The 18,430-nt window shown below is 35.2% G+C and overlaps 1 protein-coding gene across 3 annotated transcripts in view; it reads left to right on the forward strand.

Annotated features, from left to right (window-relative positions):
- Positions 1-18,430, forward strand: part of MKLN1 (muskelin 1) — a 279,842-nt gene that overhangs the window by 240,034 nt on the left and 21,378 nt on the right. For all 3 annotated transcript variants that reach the window (XM_037513287.2, XM_054692672.1, XM_037513281.2), the window contains 2 exons: positions 4,250-4,471; positions 6,988-7,117. In XM_037513287.2, the coding sequence (XP_037369184.1) occupies positions 4,250-4,471; positions 6,988-7,117 (352 nt within the window). The remainder of the gene's footprint in view (positions 1-4,249; positions 4,472-6,987; positions 7,118-18,430) is intronic.

The following is an 18,430-nucleotide window of genomic DNA, read 5'->3' on the forward strand; positions in this document are numbered from 1 at the left end:
AGAATATACTCAAGGAAAGTCAAACTGTCCTTCATGTATACTTTTTGAGAAAATTACTAGAAAACGGAGTAGGAACTGCCAAAAAAATGACAGGAGAAACTTTAATCAAAGAATTGGTGGCCTCAACTCACCTACATTCTTCCTAGGTCATTTTGGATCGTTGACAGACTGAACATATACTGTATGGTCTTCCTGGCCTACATCTTAAGAAATGATGAAAATGGGCCTCCCTGGTGGCGCAGCGGTTGAGCGCTGGGTTGCGAAGCTGCCCGCGGCCTCTGCAGCGCCGGTTCGATCCCTGGCTGCTCCCCGGCCACCGGAGGAGGGTCCCACATGGCGCGCAGACCTCTCCTGCCGCCCTCTGCTCCCCTCAGCAGTGTGCTTCGGTCCTTCTGCCAGCTCTGCTCCCCACTCTGGCTCTGGTGAATTCTCTCACCCTCCCGTGCTTCTGACTGTACCCAGTGCTTGTATAAATAAATAAAATAAAATAAATAAATAAACAAATCTTTAAAAAAAATGATGAAAATACAGTAGTAATAGCATTAACAAACAAGAAAGAGTATACTTTGGAACTTGAAAATGGAAGAATTACTGAAAGATAGAAGGGAAATAGGATCATAATCCAGCTGGGAAAAAAACAAGGCTTATACAATTGCAGCGGCTTGAGTCTTAAAGATTATAGAGTTAGAACAAACATTTATTGATCAGTTGGAGACTGAAGAACAGGACATTCTCCATTTTGACAGGGGAACACTAAACTGAAAAGTGTCCACAGGTCAAATGATGAGTGTGAGCTGGAAGGAAAAGAAATATTCCCTAGGGACAGTAGATTGGTCCTGCAGAGCCCTTCACAGCATCATGTCTCATTCTTTCCACCTAGTCCCTTGAAGCAGCCTACTATATATGCAATAAACAATGTATAGGACTTCTCCAGTACAAAGACAACTAGAACAAAACCAAAGAAATCCAAATATTTGAAGATAATTAATATCATGAGACAGGGTACTGAACTCAACAAATTAAGAATTAACAACAACACAAATCCCAGTGGTGTAAATGGAAGAAACCATTAAGATAAGCTTACAGCAATTCAGGAGACTGTAGCATTCATGGGGGAAATATCTAGACAAATTACAAATTAAAGATTTAATGGTGAAACAAAATTCTTAGTAAATTGATTAAAAAGTGGAATGGACACACTAATCTCTAAATGGTTACTAAATTGATGAGCAGAAACTCTGAGAAAAAAATTATCAGAGAAAAAGATCCTGATGTTCTAATATTCACATAATAGGATTCCAGAAAGAGAATGGAAATTGATTGAATGAATGAATGAATGAATGAATGAATGAAATTCCTCAAGGTAAAAGTGAAGAAAACTCCCACTGCTAAAGAAAGCAGTTTGCAAAATGAAAGGGACATCAGGTGCAGAGTCAATGAATAAAAAAATATCTCTGGGATAGTTAGAGACAGGATATTTGGAAGACTTTCCAGCAATATCTTCAGATTTTGTGAGAATATTATTTTGAACCCAGCCTATCCTTACCTATTTTGTGTTCATGGCATAGAGTAAAATAAAGATAATTTCAGATTAGGAAAATTGGAGGGGGGCAACAAATGGTTATCCATTTCTGATTGGAATTTAGAAATTAATTCTCTAAACTGATAGTGGATATTTGGTCTTTGAACTTCTGGCTTAAGATATTTCTTGAAATCTTTTGAGTAGATATTCATATTATCAGTTTAGTAAGTCATTAACTTTTTAGAAACATTTCTCAGAGATTCACAGTCACAAACCAAACAGAAAATGAAATAGAGATTAAAGATTAAAAGGAAACCATAAACTGATGAACTGTGTATAGTTTCCTAGAGTCATGAACACTTCTTGTTATTTGATAATTGACCATCATTGAAACACTTAACTTTTTTTTTTTAAAGTAACTTGAGATTTATGGCATGTAATTTAGGTCCACAATATACAAGGAGAAAGGAGGGAGAGCAAAACTAGGTGGCAGAACATATACAGTTCAGGTAGCTGTTCTTACAAGTAAATCTCAGGAAAAGCTCCAAATGAATTCATGTGCACACATGTCAGAGGCCCCAGATCTTTCCGTGGCACATCCCAGAATGGGAAGATAATGAGAAGGCCATTCCTGTCATTCCAGTTTCGGTAGTTCCACAGAGGGGTATTTGGTGGGGTAATGCCTGAATGCACAAAAGCACAGTAGGTGTAGTCTGGGGAGGTAATCAGTTTGACTGTCTGACCCACACTCATCTGGGCAACCTACTGCTTGCCTAACATAAACTTAAATGGCTGCCCACAAAGGATCATTGTTTTTTCTATCTTCAAGCATCCTGGTGTAGTGTACCATGAAGGTGTGGCTATGCTTGGGGAAGATGCCCTTGTCTCCCAGGGAGATAGCCTCCACTTACACTCCTGTGGTGAAAGAAGAGACCTATGCAGGCATGCAGTGGACAATGTGGAGCAAAAACTAAGAAAGTGGTGGTTCCACAACTCTGAAACTGCATATCTAACTGAGGGGAGAGGCAAGCCTAGGGGCAGGGAGCTGAAAAAATATATAGTTGTTTCTTTTTTATATCATGTTTGTTCTAGTATAGAAGAAAGAATGAACTAATACAATATCTTACTCTTTTGTTGCACTGGTATGCTGGAAAGAGCCACTAAGATAAAGTTGTTTATGCCTCACTCCTGTGAGAGAATAGCCACATACAGATTAAATATCTTCAAAAGGAATGACAAAACACCTTTGCAGCCATTGAAGTGGATCCCTAAGGGTTGAATAACAGAGATTGGTCAAAATTAGTATGAATTTGTGAATTTATGAAAATGCAAATAGGCTAAGATAAAGTGAGTCCTTAGGTTTTCAGCATGATCTCCCGGTGTTTGGAGAGATTTGTGCCTTAAGTACTTAGAGCAGGGTAATATGACCCAGCTTCAGTGAAGCCCTAAGTAGTGCTATAGTGGTTGAATGAGGCCATATTGAATTGTCTTCAGCAATGTATGGACTGTTTTTAATGATATGATCTTTCAAGATTAAAGTGTAAGAACATTTTCTTTGAAATGCCAGGGAGAGAAAAACATTTACACCTCAGTCGTTCAACCATATTCACCAAGATTTTACCCTTGAGGAATAGATTTTCATCTCAGTTTATGGATATCTGCCAGAAACCTGGAAAATGATGAGTAGATCTTTCTAGTGATAAAGATTAGAAAATACTAGAATCTTTTTAATGTTATTAATAAAAAAGTAATATATACTTATTAAATAGCTTTTATTAAAAACAATACAAAATACTAGAAGTAATTTGGTGGGAGGAGCACATTGAATCATAATAGCGTTTATGCTTTAGCAAAAAGAAAAGACGTTTTGTGTACATAGTTTATTTATTCTTTAAATATATAATGCTATTTGTATTCAACATCTGATTCCCAACTTGGACTTACATATTCTTTTAAATAGAATTTGATTCTTAGTATCTTATGACAGATGGCTGGTTTTTCACAGATATTTTTATGAAAAGTCATAATCTCAAGTTGAAAGAATAGAAAATCAAGGTTGGCTTTTGAACATACACATATGTATAACATATGTCAAAGAAAATTAAATTATTAGTGTTTGTTAAAAGGAGCAAGATCGGTTATACCATTGAAGTCAGTCTAGACCCTGCTGCAAGTGCCTGTTTCTTTTACTACTTTGTAAGAACACTATTTGAAGAGTTTCGTAAAATAAATGCAGATTTCTTTAGCTGAATCATTCACTTCTCTGTTCTCTTATTAAATGGTAGCAAGATTAATATTATGCTTGCCTAGAATACAAAGGAGTTTTTGACAGAAAATGAAAAATAGGATAAGATTCCTGTTTACCCATAGAGTATGATCAGTATTCCCTTTATGTGGAAATGAGCACTTTTGTTATTGATTTAGTAAAAATTACAGAGTTTCAAGAAAACATAAAGCCCTTTAACCCAACATATTTTACTCTTACTTGAAAAAATGGAAAACCTGCAAGATCATTTAGAAATCCAGCTTGAATGTCTGCTGGGTGGTGGGCAGTATTGCAAAAGGTGCATGTGATAATCAGGGATGGTATTTAGTGCTATTAACACAAAGTTGAGGTTTTGTTTGGGTTTTTTTTTTTTTTTTAGATTCTCAAACTGCACCCATTGGTTTCATTTAGACATATAACAGGACCAATCTAAAGTTGTTTAATCTGTTGCCCTCTGATAGATGTGTATGGACTCAGAAAAACATATGATCTACACCTTTGGTGGTAGAATTTTGACATGTAATGGAAGCGTAGACGACAGCAGAGCCAGTGAACCACAATTTAGTGGGTTGTTTGCTTTCAACTGTCAATGTCAAACCTGGAAACTTCTTCGAGAGGACTCCTGTAATGCTGGTCCTGAGGACATCCAGTCTCGGATAGGACACTGCATGCTGTTCCATTCAGTAAGAAATTCTGTACATTGTATTATGTGATTTTTCTTATGTTTATCTCAATAAGAAAAAGAATTTGTGAAATCAAATTCGTTAACAGAGCAAAAGTTTTCATTAGAAATAAATGATTGCTATAGCAATGATATCAAAAGATAAAAATGAAACTTCCTTTACCAGCAAACTGTTTGCTAATTATGAGTCTTTCCATTGCCACACTTACACTTTTCTACTTACTGTGACTTCACTTAATAACAAAAAGATCAATTTTCTTAATGGGTCTTATTTTTTCTTCTTATTCTTCATTAAATGTGAAAAATTAAGAACTGCTATATATTTAATTTTAAAAAAATTAAAAAAAGAAAATTAGCCTTACAGAATTAAAACTTACAAATAAAATCAACATATAAGTATTTCTTTAAACTTTTCAAATGTTATACAGAATACTTGGATTTCTATGAACGGAACTTTTAGAAAATATTCTGAGATATTTTAAACATACCAAGATAGGAGAGTAAAATAAACTACTGTGTGCGCATTAGTTTCAACAATTACCATTCTGCTCTTCATTTTTCATGTATCTACCCCACTTTTATTTCATTTCCCTTTTTGGTATTTATTTGATTTTTAAGGTTTTTCTTAAATGTTATTGTGCTAGAACCAGTCCCAGACTTAATCACGAGACATAAAAATACTGTAGTGTATCACTAACAGATAAGAACCTTTAAAAAACATAATTGCAATACCATTATGATACCTAACCAAAGTGAAAGGAATTTTTAAATACCATTTAGTGCATAGTCTGCATTATTTTTTTTTCTAAAATACTAAAACATATTTTTCATATTTGGTTTATTCAAATCAGTATACAAAAAAGGTCTGTGTGTTGCATTTGGTTATGTTTCAGTACCTCCTCTTGTTATTTCGCCCCCCATACCACTTATTTTTTTGTTAAAAAAACAGTCATTATTACTCTAGAATTTACCATATTCTGGATTTTATCCTTACAGTTTCATTGAACGTCATCCTTTGTCCTCCATGTTTCCAGTAAGTTGAAAGTTAGATCCAGAGACTTGATTTTAGATTCACTCTCCTTTTGGGATGAGTCCAAAAGGGAGGTACAGGAATACATCATCAATGGTCTGACTGCAGAATTTCAAGGGGCAATTATGTGGTAGTCACACTTTTGGTTATGTTAAAATTGTTCAGTGGATTCAGGTGTTATCAGCTTGATTGATCAATCATGAAGTTTCCTGTCAACCTTTTTACCTAATGACTTCAGCAGTCATAGCTTGTCATTGCTTAGATTTCATTAGGATTTGTAAAACGGTGATTTTTTTTCCTAATTATATCATTTCTTCTACATTTATTAACTATAAATTCTACTAAAACATTTACACGTATTAACTAGTTGGCTCTCCTGACATGTCTACCACCCAGGATAGGCAGTATGTTTGATTCTTTTCCGTTATTGCTTTTGCACTTTAATGAATTGAGCACCAAAGTTAATTAATGAGGTTTTTTTATGTATTTTTATGGACTCTAATTTTTATATATCTGATATGTTTAATCCAATGCTGCCATTTTCTATTTGATACCATAAATTTTTCTATCTTTGGTCAGTAGGAGTGCCTGCTTACTGTATACATATGCATATACATATATATGTACACACACATACGTATTTATACATATTCATATATACATATGTCTTTTTTCACAATAGAAAAATGAAATCATGAGTTCATACTGGTATATCCAATTCAAATGAAAGATTATAGAATTTTAAATTCAATAGCTTTCATTTTGTATTTGTGTATATTTTAAGGTTAAAATCCAACTCTTTAGTAACAATATTATATTACTTACTCTGTCTTTTTATAATACTTAACAAAATAACAAAGCTAGCAACAAAACCTTTGAACACTGTTTAAAATTGCTTTCTGTATCGGATATAGACTACTGGGTAGTTAAAAAACATGAATTAAAAACACTAAAAATAGTATTGTCTGTGTAGACATAACTTTATAAACAGATAAGTTGTTTTGTTTTTTTAATTTCAGAGATTTTTTTTCCTTTCGATTAGTTTTATTTTCTAATACATAAAAATATCTGCAACGTTTTATACATTATACTGTCAGTGAGATCTGGTTTTTATCCCTGTCTTCTTGCTCTGTCCCTCCCCCCATAGGTCACTCTTTTTTTTATTAGTTTCTTTCCTTTGTTTCTTTATACAGAAAGAAACAAACACATAATCCTCTTTCTTCTTTCTTACACAAAGGCAGCACCCTGTATACATTATTCTGTACCTTGCTTTTGAACATTGATAGGATATCCCAGAGCTCACTTCTTAGTAGTAGTATATAGGGAGCTTCCTCACTCTTCTTTATACCAACAGAGCATGGTATAAAGATCTCCATTGCATGAGATCTGTCATAAAATTACTTCTGTAGAGTTTAAATTTTGAAAGGATTCTGAATTCTTCATCGAAGTGACTACTTTTCCTTTCTTTGTCCTTTTTTTATTTTCAGAAAAATCGTTGCTTATATGTATTTGGTGGCCAGCGATCGAAGACCTATTTGAATGATTTCTTTAGTTATGATGTGGACTCTGATCATGTAGACATAATATCAGATGGCACCAAGAAAGACTCTGGAATGGGTAAAGGCATTTTGTGATTCTTCTCTCTTAACTACTTTAGGTAGAAGACAATATAGCTCATTTTCTTTTCTTTATAACCATTCCTCACCCTTTCCCCTCTCTTTAATTCTGAGGAAGAGGAAGAGAACTTTGCAGGCTAAATTATTCTGTCCTATCTGTTTAAACATGTGGATTATTATTAGTTTCTTTGTACAAAAAGATAGTACGTGAATTCCCCAAGGAATTATTTATGTGTGTTTGTTGGGGCCTTTGCAAAAATTACTATCTTAAAAACTATTATTCTATTTTTGCTAATCCTTTCCACTTTGTTTTCACTGTAGGTACATATATTAGACTCTAACATAAAGAATGTCTTTGTTCTCAAGGATGACTTCATGTAGTTTGTAATGCTTTATAAGGTTACAAAATCAGCATCCGAGAAGTTATTCTCCTAGTAATAGGGTGACTGGTTTATCTGAGATAATCCAATGCATATTTCCTGGCATAATTATTAATAGTGCCTTATTCACTCTCAAAGTGTCTTATTTTGGATGATAATTTACATTCTTATAATTTACATAGTAGTCACTTTCCTGTGATTAGTATGCACAGAAGAATGGTATTTGTTCAAGGGCCAAAGATACAAAATACCTAGTTTGAGCAATAGGGTAAAGAGTTAGATCAGCTTACTCTTCTTTTTAGCTACTATTTCTGTTAACTATTAAAATAGACCTTTTTATGAAATAGTTGTTCATATTTAGGAGGAAAAAAACTTTAAGATAGCACCACAGTTAAAAAGTATGTGTGAGGTAGTTTGACTCTCAGGACCCTTCTGCCATACTTCCTACTAGGCAAAGGCTAGAGCTTTATTTTCTGTGGGAAAGAAAATGATAGGGATTCTGTTGAGGCAGAGAGAAAAGAGGAACTTCTAGCTTCTAACGCTTTTCCTGTTCCCATGATGCCAGACCTGTTTCCAAGCAGAATATTAGAATCACCTTCTTTGGAGGAAAGTATAACTTCAGAGAAAAGATTTCCAGATACTGTTGTCAGGGGATTTCTGCCCTTCACCCCCAACCCCCCAATTAAATGGCTAATCTTGCTGCCTTGGCCACTTTGACCACCAGGTCTCCCTACAGTATTACCACAATGTAATACTATTTTTATTTATCTTTGTATTTCTTTACTCTTAATGAACTGTCAGTTATTCTTTTGTATTAGGGCTTTACCAAATTATGAGAGACAAAACAACAAATCTAAAAGTAGAAATTTGTAGTAATGCACAAACACAGGTAAATGAAAATAATAGTAATCAAGATCAGTTGTCTTAAAAAAAGGATGCATAGGGCCTCCCCGGTGGCGCAGTGGTTGAGCGCTGGCTTGCGAAGCTGCCCGCAGTCTCTGCAGCACCAGTTTGATTCCCGGCTGCTGGGCGAGGGTCCCACATTGTGTGCAGACCTCTCCTGCCGCCCGCTGCTCCCCTCAGCAGTGTACTTTGTCACTCTGCCTGTTCTACTCTCTGCTCTGGCTCTGGTGAATTCTCCCATCCTCCCGTGCCTCTGACTGTATCCAGCGCTTGTATAAATAAATAAATAAATCTTTAAAAAAAAAAAAAAAGGATGCATATGAGAGATCAGAGACTAAGTTGAGCTTTTGGAAAATAAATTTTGTGGGAGTGAAGAAAAATAGAAAGGTTGTAAGAAAAGCTCCAAAAAATACACAAAGAAATAGAGATGGAATTTGGAGAAAATCAAGTTCTTAGAAAACCACCAATTTTGCTATGTGTTAGTTTTTGTTTTATGGTGAATTATACTACAATGCAAAGTTGTTCATTCTTTAATATAATTTTTCTTTTTACTACCCACCACCATCTAAGTTTGACCCTCTCCTTCCCTCCCTTCCTACATACTTCAGCACCTTCTTATATGCCCTGTATGTTTTAGCTACTTGTGATATAGCAGTGGGAGATAAGTAAGATCCCTTCATTCCAAAGGATTCACATTCTAGTGGAAAGAGATCTGTGCTTGTACTCTAAGTACTACAAAGAAGAAAAATTGAATGTTAAGATAATGAGTAACATGGGGGCTCCCATTTACAGAGAATAGGTTGGTAAACTGTCTCTGAAGAGGTAATCTTTAAGATTTAAGATCAGAAGTAGAGCATGAGAAAGAACCATGTTAAGAGAAGAACAAGTACAAAGATCCCAAAGCATTAAAGAACTTAGTGTGGTACAAATTGAGAGTGGGGAAGGTTGGTATAAAATGAGGCTAGAGGGCCTCCCCTGGTGGCGCAGGTGGTTGAGCGCCGTGCTGTGAGGCTGTCTGCAGCCTCTGCAGCACCGGTTTGATTCCTCCCTGCTGCGGAGGGTCACACATGGTGCAGCAGACCTCTCCTGTCACACCCGCTGCTCCCATCAGCAGTGTATTTCGTCAGTCTGCCTGTTCTGTTCTCTGCTCTGTCTCTGGTGAATCCTCTCACCTTCCCACAGAGCATCTGTCCTGTACCCCGGTTCTTGTATAAATAAATAAATAAGTAAATCTTTAAAAATAAATAAATAAAATGAGGCTAGAGAAATAGTCAAGAGTGTGATTATTCAGTGCCTTGTACAAATGCAGAAAGTTTGGATTTCCCCTTTTGAATAGAAAAGGAGGTTATTGAAAGGTTTAATGCCAAGGTCTTGGTTTAAGTTTTTAAAAATATCACTTTTTTAGCTAGATACACATTTTCCAAATGGTTAATTTTGAAAATATGCCTAAAAGTTGCATGTCCAAAGCCCTTAGGTACAATGTGTGTTTTAACTGGAGAATTTTTTTTTAGTTATTTTTTTTTATTTTTTTCATTTTAACATTAATCATTTAAAAAATTTTTTTAGACAATGTTTGTTTCCCCCCCAACCCCCTCAGGTTGAGTCCCCATAGAATTTCCTTCCCCAATGCACCCGTGCACCATCACCACAGTCCCCTGTGCTCCTCTCTCCCTCCCTCTGATCCCTCTCCCACCTCCTCCCCTGCAGTATGTCTCTGATTTATAATTGTCTATTTTTGCTTTGTGTGTTCTGTACTGTTGTTATTATTATTTTTTTACACTGATGTCTTATTTGGTTCCCCTATATTCCTGTTATGTGAAACCATCCGATATTTTTTTTTCCTTCTGACTTATGTCACTGAGCATAATACCTTTTAGCTCCATCCACATTGCTGCGAATGGCATGAGTTTATCTTTTTTGATTGCTGAATAATACTCCATTGTGTATATATACCACATCTTCTTGATCCAGTCATCTATTTTTGAGCATTGGGTTGTTTCCAGGTTTTACGTATTGTAAATAGTGCTGCAATAAACATAGGTGTACAGGTGCTCTTTTGAATCACTGTTTTTGTGTCCTTTGGGTAGATCCCTAGTAGTGGAATTGCTGGATCATATGGTAGCTCCATTTTTACCAGACTTAGGAACCTCCAGACAGCTTTCCACAGTGGTTGGACCTTAACTGGAGAATTTTTGAGGCAGAATTAAACATCTGGTTAGGACTACTTGCAAAATTTTCCCACCTAAAACTGTTACAGGTATAAATTTGGAATTATAGAACTTGAGTGACTTAGTTAGCATATTAGAATAAAATTTAAATTACTGGGCCTCCCCGGTGGCGCTGTGGGTTGAGCGCAGCGCTGTGAAACTGTCTGCAGTCTGCAGCGCCTGTTCCATTCCCAGCCAGCCAAGGAGATTCCCACATGGCGTGGCAGACCTCTCCTGTCTCACCTGCTGCTCCCCTCCTTCTGCCTGTTCTGCCCCCCACTCTGTCTCTGGTAAATCCTTTTACCCTCCCGTGCCTTTGGCCTGTACCCCAGCTGTTGCATAAATATAAAAAAAAAATCTTTAAAAATAAACTTTTAATTACTTTCTTTTCATTTTTTTCTTTCATCTCCCTTCTCCATCCTTTTTCTCTCATCTACTTCTCTCCCTCCATTTCACCTCTTCCTCCCTTCCTTTCTATACTTTCCTTCTTTTCTGCCCCACTTCCCACATCCCCCATTCTCTCTTCATCTCTCCCCAACTGTTCATTCCCTCAACTTCCAATACTCCAGGTGTTTCTACTACATGGACAGGACTGAGAACCACTGTTCTAGTTCTCCAGAGTCCACCTCAGTACTTAGTCAAGTAACCTTAGTGAAATAACTGGGCAAGTTACCTGAATCTTAACCTTGGTTCATGTGTAATTTTTCCTTAAAAATTATATTTTAAGGAAAATAGTGTTCTTGCTCATAACTACTCTATGAGTAGAGATGGATTGGCTCTCTGGTTTGGTTTGGTGATATTGTTGAGTAACACTGTTTTAATAAGAATATATCAGTACTACCTACAGATTCACTGATCTGTCCAGTAATCAAGTCGTGTCAACATTACCTCTGTCTTCTTTCCGTTCCCATTGCATCTTCACTAGCTTGAGCTGCTGCTGCTGTGCCCTATTTAGCTTGTTTCTGGTCCTCCTCTTCCTGTGTATCCTAATACTTCCCCCAACCCATTCTCCACATTGCAAGCAGAATATAACTGTTGTGTGTTACAATACTAATAAGAAAATATTTTTAAGAAATATAAGCCTGATAGTTTTCTTTCTTTCTTAAAAATTTTTAATCATTTCTTTTTGCTCTCAGGATTAAGTCCAAACTCAATCTGACTCAGATCCCTTTACATTATGTACTACTTAGTTAGCTCTTCAGTTTCATTCTTGGTACCTCACATCAGAACTATGGTATTTTACATTGTCCTACCATAGAATTACTTTTACTTAAAAGTAATTTTACTTTAAAAGTCCATTTAAGGGCCTCCCTGGTGGTGCAGTAGGTGGAGCGCAGCTCTGTGAAGCTGTTCGCAGCCTCTGTAGTGCGGGTTCAATTCCCAGCCGGCCAAGGAGATTCCCACATGGTGCAGCAGACCTTTCCTGTCTCCCCCACTGCTCCCCTTAGCAGTGAATTTCCGTCCATCTGCCTGTTCTGTTTGTTCCCCACTCTGTCTCTGGTGAATCCTCTCACCCTTCTGCACCTCTGGCCTATACCCCAGGTCTTGTATAAAAATAAATAAATCTTAAAAAAAAAAAAAAGTCCATTTAAATTTTATCTTATCTTTCTAGATTATAACTTATTAAGCCAGGAAAAATCCTTTTAAGCACAAGGCTGGGTACTATTTAACTTTCCACATTATATTATATTTCCACAAGAATATTTCTAAAATATTCTTAGAAAGTACTTATTTCATTCTATTATATTGATGCTCCATAGCTTAAACTTTCTATTTATTAACTATTTTTCTAATGCTTTTTTTAAACCACAGTTAATTACTATAATTTTAAATGGACTTAGCATATAATTACAGTGTTTATCTGTGATTCAGTAATGTGGATTCTTTGATTAAAACTGCATTTATGATGTGAGTTTCAATTGGATTGTTTGAAATCATAGAAGAAATTTGTTTGAACTATTGAAATCACCAATTAGGAATGATATGTCTAATTGAAAAAATGCTGCTTTTTATTATAATTTCTTATTGTGTCAGCTACTATAAAATCTTAAATGGTTGCTCTTTATAATTATTTAAATTATCTTAGATTTAATATCTTAAGATTTAAAGAAACCTGGGACCAGGAAAAAGAATAACTATAAGAAAGCAAAAAATCAAAATCAACAAACAACTATGAACCAGAGACACACTTTGTGGGGGGGACGGGGAAAGGAGAGATTGGGGTCAAAATCAGGGGGTTGCAATTGTATGGGGAATATAAAAATAAAAAAAAAATTTTAAAGAAACCTCAACTCTGTTTTTTTCATTGGAGCTTAACAATTTCCTCAGAAGGAAATAATGATTTATAATTATAAAAAAAGATTTTTTTTTTAAAGATTTATTTATTTAAGCATGCAAGAGCTGGGGTACAGGCCAGAGATGCAGGGGGAGTGAGAGGATTCACCAGAGACAAAGTGGGGAACAGAACAGGCAGACTGACTGAAATACTCTGCTGAGGGGAGCAGCAGGCGAGACAGGAGAGGTCTGCTTCTCTCTGGCTGGCCGGGGATCGAACTCTTGCTACAGAGGCTGAGGATTGTTTCATAGTGCGGTGTGCCACCAGGGAGGCCCCCAAAAAATTATGTTATCAATTGAATAAATAAACTAATAAGATTATAATTTACAATTATAATTTAAATCAGTGACTTTAGCAACTGTTTAGTAAGGGTTTATTAGTATTGTGTCTGACATACATAATTATATCAAAATTCAGCACATCTAAAATTTGGGTTTATTTCTGAGTGACTTTTGGCAACAAGTCTGTGAACACAAGAGGCGTAGCAGACTCCCCATATGTAAGTACTGTATTTAACATAATTGAAAATTACGTTTAGAAGATAGTCTGTCACATCACCAGAACTTTATGGTTTGCTGTAGAAACTCAGTCTTACATCTGTACTATTCAAAGTAACAAACTATATATCGGGTCTTTCTACTTACCAGATGCTAAGTCAAGGATTGGTGATGCAGAACTCTTAAAACTTAATCCATGTTCTGTAGTAAGTAATGTGCTTACTTGTTTTGTTCCTTAAATTCTGTCAACTCTGTTTTCCCACATCTGCCACTATTTATTCTAACCATAGTGGCAGATTGGTATATTTGAAAAAAATAGTAAATTGAGAATTAGAAGACTTGGTCTCTCTTCATCTGGGTCTGCCACTCATCCCTGTACAACATTAGTCAAATTATTTAACTTCCCTCAACCTGAGTAATCATCTGAGAATGAGAGAGAGAACCAGCTGATCTTAAACCCTTATCTCACTCCAAAATTTTGACAGTTGAATTTCATTCCCTTCTGCTATTGCCAGACTGAAAGGAACATATGAGGGCTGTGTTAGTTATGTCTGCAAGATTTGATTTATCTATAAACATATTTTGATGAAAACCTTAAAAGCATAATCTTAACTGATTTTCATTTCAGGCCTGGGAATGTGCTTATTGATACTGGTTTTTTTAAATAATTTCCTATGTTTTTGATCCTTTTAGACTTTTTTTCCCAAGATGTATTTATTTATGCATACAAGAGCTGGGGTACAGGCCAGAGATGTGAGGGGTGAGAGAATTCACTAGAGACAAACTGGGGAACAAAACAGGCAGACTGACTGAAATACACTGCTGAGGGGAGCAGCAGGCGAGACAGGAGGGGTCTGCTTCACCATTTGGGTTTCTCTCTGGCTGGCTGGGGATCAAACTCGTGCTGCAGAGGCTGTGCATTGCTTCATAGTACGGTGCTTAACCCCTTGTGTCACCAGGGAGGCCCACCTTTTAGACTTCTACCACTTAACTAAATAAGACCAATTTAACAATACAGGGAAGATTCTGAAGCTAACGATTTACTGTTATTAACATTGGTTAGTTGCTGACCTATAAATGGTAATGCTTATTTTCAGTGTAAATAGACTTCATTGCTTTCTATCTTTTATATTTGGTTTGTCATTTTGATAAAATTGGATTATGTATGTTTCTCCCTCAGAACATTATTGGCAATAATAACGTACCATATTTTTCCCCTTCCACTCTCCCAAGGGTGTGTTGCTAACTTACAAATACTTAATCATATTTTTAGTGTAAAATTAAGGTTATTTGTTAGTAAATGTGAATTAAAGATCGCCTTAAAAACAAACATAAGGACACTAAAGACATCTTTGAAAATGTAAAGAATGAGTAGTATTAACATTATCAAGCATTTAAAAGCTAAAATTTGTAAAGATTAATGGAAGATAATAAATAGCATAAAAATATCCCCCAAAACATAAGAGAATTTAGTATATAGTAAGGCAGCATTTCTAATTAGAGACGGAAAATATACAGTAAATGACACTGAGATGTTGCTTAAGAGTTGGTGAAAACAAACCAAAAAGGGTTTGTATCCGAGTCACAGCATCAAAAACAAAAACAGGAAAGGAAAAGGAAAAGGAAAATCTAGGTCTCTAATAGATTTCTTTCACCAAAAAATACTGGGTAGACTCAAGTTTTTTATTTAAGAAACAAAATTTTAAGTCTAATTGTCATCAATAATTTAGATTGGGAGATCTTTCCCAAACTGGACAAAATACCCAGAAGTCTTAATAAATTATAAACTAGCAACTACAACAAAGGTTAATATCCTGCTGCCATAGCAAAAGCTCTTACATATCAATAGAAATGGAGTAATCCTCCAGTAGAACAATGGTAAATGACACAAATAGATAGTTCTAAGAAAAATAATTTAAATAGCCAATAATATTGCTTATATAAAGATGTTAAATTGCATTCATAATTTAAAATATATAAACTAAAAGATCATTCACTGAATATTGGCATCTATTTAAATATAAAATGTGTACTCTGACCAAGCATTTTCCCTTCAGGAATTTTTCTACTCACATATTTGCCCATAAAAATAAATAGTACAATGATATTTATTGCAATATTGTTTGCAAGAGTAAAAAGTCTGAAAACTACTTTGTGTAATAGTGGGTAAATAAATTATGGCTAATCTATTCAATAAGATGAATTCCTTATAGCATAATACAACTAAGATAGAGCAATAAATACTATGTTGTCGAATGTCAAAAGGCAGTTGCAGTTTTACAGAAAGTAAATAAGGAGCAGATAGCAACCCAGGCTCTGGTGAAATAATAGAAGTTTCAAACTGGAGTTATTGCTAGATCTCATCCAACATTTAAAATGTCCTGAATCTAGAAAATTAGAATGTGACAGACACTTCGGTTGCCTACCCAGTAGCCGTTGGCCCTTTTTTCATGTTAGTCAAACCATGACTTTGTTTTAATGGCAAATTGCCCTGCCTTAGAAGACGAACATAATTAGTCCAAACCAGTTATTGTTATCCTTTGGCAAATAATTTCATTTTCCCATCTCCCATATAACTCAGTTCTGGCCAATAATACATAAGGAAAGTCTCCTAGAGGACATTTGCAAAAAATATCCCCCCTAAGTAAATAGTAGATGCTGAAAGTTTCCTTTACCTCCCTGCTTTGGATGCTCAGTGAGAAGATGTGATGATACTAGAGCTGGTAGTGACAACTTTAAAAAATGAGAGGAAGGCCAGGTAAACTGTAGGGATATTAACCTAGCACAGCAATTTTTGGTTGAATTGCTGAAACAATCTTAGAACTGTCAGTTCGCAAAATTTTGTTATATGAACTATTTAATCTACTGTTAGTCAAGTTTTCTGTTACTTGAAGTTGAAGATATTCTACCAAAGAATTTGTAGAAAGCTGTTTTAATTCAATTTTATATTTCTGTGACAGTTCTGAAAATTATTTTCCTGTCTTAACTGAAGTAATTAATAATGAATATGTGCATTGGATCATGAAGCCAAAATAGAGTTAAGATTATTTACTGAATTAATACAATAATGTATCTTCCTCAGGAATTGAACTGACTTAAAATATTTCTGTAATTTTTTTACCTCACTGTAGAATTTCCTTATGTTACAAATTCGGGTATTTTACTCCATTTGTCTATTAGGTAAACCAAAAAAGGAGAAAAGAAAAAATGTGATTTGTTAACAGATAAAATATTTTATATCCTCTTTAGCTGTTCTATTACAGGTTTTAAAAATGCTAAAGAAAAAAAGAGGATAATTAAAGAATTATTGTAATTTCCTGGAAAAATTGTAAAAATAGCAGTTTGCCAGTGATGTTTGTTGTATAATTCTTACTCTTTATTTTCTCAACAAGTGTCCTTTCAAAATGTGTTCATGATTAACATATGATCTTGTTTACTGATCTGTTTGATTAATTTTTGTGTGTGTGTGTGTGAGTCAGTTTATAAAGACTGGTGGATTCTTGGCATTCAGTTAAGCTTTTTGGCAGTTGAAGCTAAAAGCTCTTAAACATTATATGTTGCAAATGTCCTACCTCTTCCCCCTCCACTATTTCCCATTAGAAACTATTAAGTTGAAAAAAATAGCCTTATTTTTGGGAAAAAGTTAATGCAAAAGATTATAATAATAGTTATGTTAGAATGAAAGCTTCTTTCTCGGCTTTGACCTTTAGATCTTTTTAGTTTTTGATAATGCAGTTTTGTTCAACCAGTTTTTATTTTCATAAAATTACTATAGAAATTCTGTGGTGCACATAATTAATAAAGCAGAATTCAAACATGCTATAAAATGATAAGTATTTCTGCCAAAGTAGCAAACTAACACAGGCAACTAATTCCCTTTCCCAAAATCAAAATGAGTGCCAGCCCCAACTTTAAATGAGACAGAAGACTCTTTCCTCCAAATTACCTAGAGTTAATTCTTACTCCTTCACTATAAAAAATAGCAACAGTAGCCCATGCCACCAGTGCCACAATCCAAGGGAAAACATTTTGGAGTGCGGAAATCCTGCTGGAGCCACAACTGAAGGAAATACATGTGGACCCACCATTCACTCTCTTAATTAATTTCTTCCTTCCCTCCTACTCCAAATCCAGGGAGACTGCCTTCTTCTTTGCCCAAAGGGTTAAAAGGTATCAACCCCCTTGTACAGAGTAGGTGGTAGTAAATGGAAAGGATAAACTGGTTCTTCATGCCTAAGCCTCACTACCTACCTTATTGCTCTTCCCCTCCATTTTCCTTAAACTCACTAATACTAATACTAGATAAAGCCAGGCCTTTGCTTCCCTGCCTAAGATATCTTAGCAGAAGGAATAACTGATACCCTGAAAAACATTACCTCACAGAGCAATCTGACTATAGCTATAGTTCAAGACTATAACAGCCTCAAAAGTAGTCAATAAACTGACAACATGTGATCTAAAACAGAATTATAATAGCAGATGAGACAAGAATTTAAAACAGGTATGAGCAATATAGTTAACAGTCTAAGGGAGTATTTTAGTATTTGCAATTATACCTATAGTCATAATAAAACCAAATGGGAATATTAAATAGGAAAAAATTGTTTGAAAGACTATAATAAACAGCTTTCAGGAAGAAACGGGGGCGGGGGGGAGAGACAAAACTAAAGGATATGGGAACAGTTGTATAAGTGCCAGCATCTTAATGGGAGTTACAGGAGAGAAAATAAAAATTTAAGATGGTGAAATAATTGAAGAAATAGTAGAGATAAATTTCCTAGAATTCAGAAATGATAGAAGACCTCAGATGGGCTAAAGGACCTGTAATGTACCTGGCAGAAAAAGAGGGGAAACATATTAAATATTAAGATTATCAAAAACATAGAAAAAATGCTGAAAGGTTTTTTTTTTTTTTTTTGGATGCACACATACCTTTTTTTTAAAAAATAAAACATGCTTAGCACCCAGCACCTTTTCAACAGGACACCAATT

This window comes from Talpa occidentalis, unplaced genomic scaffold, assembly GCF_014898055.3.
Source record: "Talpa occidentalis isolate TD23 unplaced genomic scaffold, MPIMG_talOcc4v2.1, whole genome shotgun sequence".
In the NCBI taxonomy this organism is placed as follows: domain Eukaryota; kingdom Metazoa; phylum Chordata; class Mammalia; order Eulipotyphla; family Talpidae; genus Talpa; species Talpa occidentalis.